The sequence below is a fragment of the Sander lucioperca genome, chromosome 22, assembly GCF_008315115.2.
Source record: "Sander lucioperca isolate FBNREF2018 chromosome 22, SLUC_FBN_1.2, whole genome shotgun sequence".
NCBI classification, from domain to species: Eukaryota; Metazoa; Chordata; class Actinopteri; order Perciformes; family Percidae; genus Sander; species Sander lucioperca.
The window spans coordinates 5563059-5571921 of record NC_050194.1 but is presented as its reverse complement, the minus strand read 5'-3'; the positions used below and the strand labels follow the sequence as shown (position 1 = coordinate 5571921).

At 44.9% G+C, this 8863-nt stretch overlaps 1 protein-coding gene across 6 annotated transcripts in view; it reads left to right on the top strand.

Annotated features, from left to right (window-relative positions):
* The window catches only part of a1cf (apobec1 complementation factor), a 34629-nt gene that overhangs the window by 12384 nt on the left and 13382 nt on the right, over nt 1–8863 (top strand). For 3 of the 6 annotated variants that reach the window (XM_031317983.2, XM_031317981.2, XM_031317985.2), the window contains exons 6-8: nt 2942–3106; nt 4538–4635; nt 4785–4922. In XM_031317983.2, the coding sequence (XP_031173843.1) occupies nt 2942–3106; nt 4538–4635; nt 4785–4922 (401 nt within the window). Of the gene's footprint in view, nt 1–2941; nt 3107–4537; nt 4636–4784; nt 4947–8863 lie in introns of all 6 variants that reach the window. The other 3 variants (XM_031317982.2, XM_031317980.2, XM_031317984.2) reach the window with 1 other exon arrangement.

Sequence of the window (8863 nt, the reverse complement as noted above, 5' to 3'; positions counted from 1 at the left end):
GCACTTTGTGTGTGTGTGTGTGTGTGTCTGTGTGTGTGTGTGTGTGTGTGTGTGTCTCTGTGTGTGTGTGTTGAAAAAGTTTTTAATTTAAAATTTTGACCCAGAACAACTGGCCACCCTGTCTACTCAAACTCTACTTAAATTTGCAATACACCATTTCCAACGCCGCACACTCAACAGTGTGCGCTGTGTCCGACCGCTGCACAAATGCAGGGTCACGTGTAGCGGCGTCCGCCAGTAACCCCGGCGCGCACGGAGGAGCGAGGGTCCGTCCAACTCTGCTTGCAGCTTTAATTTTGTTTGTAGTAGTGTGTGCACGCCTGAGCAACTACGTGGGGCTCCAGATTTTCTCCCTTTCATACTACTCGCTACGGCGTCAATTCACACGCAATCGCAAGGTAATGTAAGTCAATGGAGGCCAAACGGCGTTGATAAACACGCTAAAAAGTGTGTATGCGTCTTGATAACACGCCAATAATGGTATACGAATTTGCGTGTCATACATAATAACGCCAACATTACAATATATTAAAAGTCTAAATCAAAGTCTACCTTTGACTGACTGTAAGATGGCGTTATCAGCCAATCCCAGCCTGTGTCACTGGGTCAGCGTCCAATGGGAGTAGAGCTCTGATGAGATAAACTCTATATGATGGGAATTATCAGATCTATCAGAAACAACCGTAAATACATTTAAACCTGGAGTTTCCTGCTAGTGTCCGTGTTCAGTCGAGACGTTGTTTTACTGTGCAGTAACGGGCGTATTATATTAGTTATTAAACTGTCTGATAAAGAAGTTCACCTTGAAGCTCCAGTGATAAGATAGAGAAACAGTTTTACTGAACATTGAACGTTTGTGCAACATGAAGCCAGGCTGAATGAAATAAGCTGAGTCATGGTGGGTAAAAAGTCTTGTTTTCAGAGGGAGAACCATAGTCAGTATATATAACGGACCAGCAGGTCCCGTGTCTCTGGACGGAGACCAGTGAAGTCTCTTTCCCGGTGATGGCTGAGCGTTACTGAGCAGCCTCCAACTGAGCTTGAAGACGTAGATGTGACGTGAGCAACCTGTCTGAAAGTTGGAAGTCTTCTGGTAGCTGTGCCAAGAGAAATCTCAATCATTCCCAATCTAGCAGAGACGGAGAGCATAGGTATATGTAAGGAGATAACATAGACACAGGCTAATTATTGATCACTAAAATAATGTTGACATTAGTAATTAAACTTAAACAGCTAATGGAAGTCCAAACTGCCTGATTTGTTGCACCGTCCACATCTTCTTCTAAACTTGACCTTTTCAGAGTGTAGATAACTGGTTTCTCGCTGCCTTTTTGTCGCAGCCTTTTTCGTTGCCTTTTTGTCGCTATTTTCACTCCATTTGTGTCGCCATTTTGTTGCTTTTTTCGCAGCCTTTTTATCGCCTTCTCACTGCCTTCTCGCCATCTTCTCGCCACCTTCTCGCCTCCTCTAAAGTGTGTCCAAACTTTTGACCGGTACTGTACTTCTATTGACTTTTCTGAGTCTGGCATTGACAGACCTTCCTCCACAGCGCTGCTAAGGAAGGTCTGTCTAGCATTCCTGGATGGGAGAAAAACATGCTCTGGTTTAGTGGCATTTCTTTAAACTAATCACAATCATCTTGGGCGGCACTAAGCTCCAGACGGAGCCACGGTGCCTCTACTAGATAGAGAACCAAGCAGGTCTGCCTTATTGCACGATCCAAATACTCTTCCAAGCCTGCCAGCGTGTAGCTCGCTAGCTCCAAGTTTGTTGTTGTTTTACAGATGAGAACAGAATTTGAGAACGGCAACACACAGAGAGCGGAAGGGGAGGTGCATCCGGCGTCAAACGTCAGCCAATTATCCTGGAAATGTACTTCCGTTGATTCAGACTACTGACGTACTGATGTTTGTGTTTTTGTTTAGTTTTTCTTATTGACAAAATGGCAACATATACGTGCAACAATTTTCACGGAAAGATTTATGCCCAATGACACAGTTTAATGTTGACATTAAAACAAGTGACCAATTTGTTTCGTACGATGTACTGTGAGCTAATATGTGCACATTAGTTTCTTATTATTTCCAGTGTAACTTGAAGACAAATCCATTATTATAACAAAGACTTTAAGGGCCCTATCTTGCATCCGGCGCACCATAAAGCCAGACCCAAGTGTCTTTGCTAGTTTAAGTTTCCCGTCCAACGCCCACGTCGTTTTGTGCCCATCTGTGGCCCATGGGCATGCTGGTCTTACAGGGAGGTGTGTTCAGGTGCATTCTGGGCATGCTGGTCTTACAGGGAGGTGTGTTCAGGTGCATTCTGGGCGTGCTGGTCTTACAGGGAGGTGTGTTCAGGTGCATTCTGGGAGTATTGCTATCTTGAGGCAGCAGGAAGTGATGGCACCATTGACCAACAAAAACCTGGTCTAAAGTCAATAACGCAGCATTTCATTGTTATTTTAACAGAGCATTAGTAAAATGCTCCTAGGCTCGTGCACAGCGCGCACACTATGCTTGTTACACACACAGGGACACACAGCAGCACACACACACACACACACACACACACACACACACACACGGACACACAGCAGCACACACACATGCAGAAGATTACAAATAAAAATATGACGGTGTAAATCCTCCATCATAACAGCAATGCTCCAAGATCCAAACACGCCTGGCTTTTAAAGGGAATGGGAGATGATCTCTGATTGGTTGATTGCATGTTACGCCCAAAACACCCCTCTGATTAATGAAGACACTAAGTACAACCCTTTAGAACCATGCACCCGGCGCACGGACCCTTTTTTTCCTCTGTCAAACTAGCAAAAGTGGATTTGGACACGCCCTAAACACACCTGCACCAGGCGCTAAACGCCGTGCGCTCAGATTGTTAAAATAGGGCCCTAAGAATGAAACCTACCTGTCGCCTCTCTCAGGTCGTATTCAGCTGTGGGGTCACGCCATCGCCGTGGACTGGGCGGAGCCAGAGGTTGAGGTGGACGAGGATACCATGGCGTCCGTCAAGATATTGTACGTCAGGAATCTGATGCTTCAGACAACCGAGGAGACCATCGAGAAGGAGTTCAACAGCCTCAGACCAGGTACTATGACACAACACAACCCAGCTGTCGACTCTCACAGCTCAGTGTCCCTGATTTAAGACACATGAAATAAAAAAGGACATGCAAAGGAGACCCAGAAAACCCTGAGGGGGATTGGCATGTTAGGTTCCCTACTGATATTCAACAAAACATAACATAAAGAGAAAAATAAAAAACATATAGTCTGTGAAAAAGGGACAGAGGAAAGGAACAATCAAATGAGCGTACCAACTGGGAGTAAAGAGATTTGATGACTTAAAGCTGTTTTATGCTTCTGCGTTGAATCGATGTCATACCCCCGTAGACTCCTCTGTGTCGCCATGGCAGAAAAATATTGACAGAAACTTCGAGAAAAGTGACAAAAGTGTTGAAAAAGACGACCAAAACGTTGGAATTTTTTGTACATTTTGACCCAGAAAAACGAGACGAGGGTTAACATCAAAACTTGATTTTTTTTGAAAGATTATTTTGGAGCTTTTCCCCTTTATTATATAGAGACAGTGGATAGACAGGAAAGGGGGAGAGAGATGGGGGATGACACGCAGCAAAGGGCAGCAGGTCAGATTCGACCCCCGCGCCGCTGCAGGACTCAGCCAACATGGGGCGCACGCTCTTACTGTACGTCCACTCCGCCGCCGACTTGATCTTCTAAAGATACAGGAAGTCATTCATTTTCAATGGAAGCTGCTTCTCTCAGCTGCAAGGAGCGGAAAATCTGTCGGCGTCGCGTTTTGGGCGTTTTGAGCGACCAGAGCGTCAATCAGAAAGTTGAAAGTAGGTCAACTTTATGGTAATGAGCTATGACACGGTTCAGCGGCAACCAATCAGAATATAGACGTCCTTCACGCTGGCTGATTCCAGAGAAACATACGATGTAAACTTTGGTTCCTACCAAAACATTAGTTCAGAGAAAAAGGAGGAGAAGCTCATCATGGCCGTTGCTGGGTTCCCTATCATTTATGATATTTGCGTATAGGGACCAGTTAACGTTACCTGCCGGTCACATGGTCTCTAAACAGTCCGCTCACGGTGAAGTCCTGCACGGATCAACAGCTGGCAGCTGCTCGCTCTGCCTGCACGCTGCTGCGGTTCAGCGGCTAACGAGCGAGCTAACTGCTAACAGACACCGCTGCGACCAACAACCAATACACATTCTGTCATTATATATGTCATTTATAAAAGGTCTCTAGTGTCAGTGTATTGGCCGTGCAGTGGCTGCTTGATCTTTTTCCATGATGAACATAGAATGCTGCTACGTCAGAGCGGCCAAAGCCTCAAACAGCTTCCCCGGACTTTCTGACCAGCGTCCTCGACCGGGCGGCCAGAGCTTCTTTGCAGCTCAAGTTGGCGGCCGTGTGTACGTACAGTTACTGGGTGAGCTAGAGGCCGCCCCGCAAAACTTGATTTTTACAAAAGAGTTTGTTGTTTCAGGTGCAGTGGAGCGAGTGAAAAAGATCAGAGACTACGCCTTCGTTCATTTCACTCAGAGAGAAGACGCCATCAACGCCATGAACGCCCTCAACGGAAAGGTCAGCAGCTACAAGAGTTCACACGTTGCAGGACTTTTACTTGTAGTGGAGTTTCTTAGTACTGTTACTGACGTAAAGGATGTGAATACTTCTTCCACCACTGATGGCTTGTGAGTATTGCACAAAGACAGACTTCCTGCTCCCTCCAGGTGGTGGACGGCTCTCCTATCGAGGTGACTCTGGCCAAGCCGGTGGACAAGGACAGTTACGTCCGATACACCAGAGGGACCGGAGGACGCGGAGGATCTCTGCTGCAGACTGACTACGCTGCCTACACTCTGGGACAGGTACAACCCCAACACCAGCTTCATGTGAGTCCTGTAAGTGGACTTCCTCATCCCAAAATATCACAGCAGGGTTTGTTCAGGGGGAGGAAACATCAACAGAGATGTAAGGGAATAATTAAGGCTATTTTGTAAGAATAAAGATCAGGATCCAACATATCAAATAAGATCAGCATACGTATATTGAATTGTTTATTAAAATACTGAGATGTATGTGTGCTTTTAGATTTTTTTAGGATGTTTCATGGCTCATCTAAGAGTTTTTTGAGTATGTTGTAACATCAGCTGAGCAGCTGCAGCCTGAAGGTTAAAGCCCAGGAAGACAGCAGTGTAGTAGATATGATACTTTATGGATGGATGTACATGTAATGTCACTGTGGTAAACAGCTCCATCTAGTGGACAATACAAATCACGACACTGTGAAGAGGCAGAGGAAGGGAATTGATGCAAGGCCTCTTTCACACTGGATGCCTGGCGTGAGCGTGTCGGCTGCGTGGCGTGTCCGTTTTTATTTGGGCTTCCATGGTAACAGGTTAGAGCGTGCACACTGCCTGCATGACATGCACGTCTCAGAAAACGCGTGCATGCTAGAAATAGGACCGACGCCTATTTTTCACGCGACACGCAAGTATGTTGGAAGTGTTTCCAGGCAACATAGAATACAAAAAGATGTTTATATGTCATTTAGACACGAATACATTTAATAAATGACATGTTGATGATTGAAAGTCTCGAGGTTTTGACATAAATGCAGATATAAATGTTAGTTCGATGGAGCATACTAATGAATTTTGTCTCTGTTTTAACATTTACTAATGAATTATCCTGTTTGTTTTTTTTCTTTCGTCCTGTTTTACCTATTTTGATATAGCAAATGCTGCTGCTGTGTATCTTTTGTCCTTTTTATTGTAATATCTACCTGATGGATGGACTACAGATGGAAATTAGCCCTTGGGCTACAATCTGGCACTTTTACGTGTACTTCTGTACATGTTCATCAAATGTGCATTGTCCTGAAATAATAAATAATAATAAAATAAATAACAATTTAAAAAAATAATAATAAATAATTATCCATTTTCTAATATTGCACCTGTCAGTACAGAACAAAATATTCCGGAGCCTATTTTGTCGTCAATCCTGCCGACGTTGTCTTTGCTGTAATCAGATCAGTATATATTTATGTTTATGTTCATGGTAAACATCCATGTGTCCAGACAAGGCTAGCAGCAGCAGCAGCAGCAGCAGCAGCAGCAGCAACGCCGCGTCAGACACGTTTCTGGTGTGGAAAGACATAGAAAACGCCACGCAGCCGCCACGCAACAGAAACGCCACGCTCACGCCATGCAGGCAGTGTGAAGGAGGCCTTAGTACCCACAAACAGATATTCTTATTATTTTTAAGAGACCAAAACCCCAAAAGAAACAAAGTGCATGAATCAAAAAGCAAAACACAATCAAACCATCGATGGGTTGGTTCCATTTTGTTTTGTTTGTTGACTTCAGGTTAGAATAGAATAAAATAGGTCTTTGTTGTCATTGTCACAGGTACAACGAAATTTAAAGTGCTCTCCAGTCAGTGCATCATTCATTGAGTCTATAAAAATATAAAGTGCTTAGAAAAGAATAAATAGAAACATGTAGCAGCGTTAGCAGCATACATAAACACACACAGTCATACATACACAGTCATTGCATAAAAACAGTATGAACATACATCTACAGACATGCATACTGTCTGTCATTGCATTGATCTATTTCACATCAGCTTCCATATTCCACATTATTTTTTGCCAACCCAGTCTCACGGCAGTTTGTGTAAATGTCACGTTATTTTTAATCTATTGATATGTGTTTACGGGGACGTTTTTCTCGTTTTTTACGTGTAAATGTCACGTTATTTTTACATGTTCACGGGCACGTTTTTTTACTGGGAGACGGCTGAAAAGGATGCCCCATATGTTGGGAGGCGGCCGCTGGGGACACAGGCGGGAGACAGGCAGGAGACGGCCGAAAAGGACGCCCCATATGTTGGGAGGCGGCCGCTGGGGACACAGGCGGGAGACAGGCGGGAGACAGGCAGGAGACGGCCGAAAAGGACGCCCCATATGTTGGGAGGCGGCCGCTGGGGACACAGGCGGGAGACAGGCAGGAGACGGCCGAAAAGGACGCCCCATATGCCGGGAGGTGGTTGCAGGGGACGCGATACAATAACGGGATGGCGGAGGTTGGGTTTAGGAAAAACACTACGGGGAAAGGACGCCTCACACGCCGGGAGACGGCCGCTGGGGACGCACGACAATAACGGGACGGTTGTGATTAGGAAGACTACGGGAAACAAAACGCCACACGCGGGACACGATCCCCGCTCGCCCGGGTGAAAGTCCTGTTGTGTTTGACCCATCCACCCCCCGCCCAGCCTCCCTACGTGGATTTTCAGCTCTTTATACGACTCCCTACCATTTTTGTGCTGTGGCCACGAAATATGCTTCCCATTGAAATACATTACTTCACATTTTTGTGCTGGCCACCACGTAAAAAACGAGAAAAACGTGCCCGTGAACACGTATCAATAGATTAAAAATAACGTGGCATTTACACAGACTGCCGTGAGACCGGGCTGTTTTTGCAGCTTGCAGGTTGCTGTTGGATCAGAGAATGACCAGGGCCAGTTTTTCTAAAGTAATCCATTTCGGGATTTTGGATCACGGATTGGATCAAATATTGGAAATGGGTTTTTCAAAAGCAAAAGAGGGATTCTGAACTAAGATCAGAGCATGTAATCTGATCCTACATTTGATCTGGATCAAACCTGTCCTCGGAACTTGGATTGGGGTCTATTTTATCCAAAAAAAAACAGGATTATCCTGATCCAATCAGAAGGGAGGATTCAGTTGGGATTTTTCGAACCAAATAAAACCAGAGTGTTTTTTTTTTTAAGTGAATGATCACAAAATCAAATTTTACTGATGATATAAACATGTCTTCATATTGGAAGCATTTGTGAAGCATCTCACATCTAATGAGATATGGTAAACAAAACAAACAAACAGAAAACAACAAAATAAAGAATGTAAAATATTTCTGTTTATTACAGTTTTTCTGTTTCTTAAAATGAAAACAAACTATGGCTATTAGTGGCCACTGGTATGTGTCCTACCTGTCTGTATGTGTCCTACCTGTCTGTATGTGTCCTACCTGTCTGTATGTGTCCTACCTGTCTGTATGTGTCCTACCTGTCTATATGTGTCCTACCGTTCTGTATGTGTCCTACCTGTCTATATGTGTCCTACCTGTCTATATGTGTCCTACCGTTCTGTATGTGTCCTACCTGTCTGTATGTGTCCTACCTGTCTGTATGTGTCCTACCTGTCTGTATGTGTCCTACCTGTCTATATGTGTCCTACCGTTCTGTATGTGTCCTACCTGTCTATATGTGTCCTACCGTTCTGTATGTGTCCTACCTGTCTGTATGTGTCCTACCTGTCTGTATGTGTCCTACCTGTCTGTATGTGTCCTACCTGTCTGTATGTGTCCTACCTGTCTGTATGCGTCCTACCTGTCTGTATGCGTCCTACCTGTCTGTATGCGTCCTACCTGTCTATATGCGTCCTACCTGTCTGTATGCGTCCTACCTGTCTGTATGCGTCCTACCTGTCTGTATGTGTCCTACCTGTCTGTATGCGTCCTACCTGTCTGTATGCGTCCTACCTGTCTATATGTGTCCTACCTGTCTGTATGTGTCCTACCTGTCTATATGCGTCCTACCTGTCTGTATGCGTCCTACCTGTCTGTATGCGTCCTACCTGTCTGTATGTGTCCTACCTGTCTATGTGTCCTACCTGTCTGTATGCGTCCTACCTGTCTATATGTGTCCTACCTGTCTGTATGTGTCCTACCTGTCTATATGTGTCCTACCTGTCTGTATGTGTCCTACCTGTCTA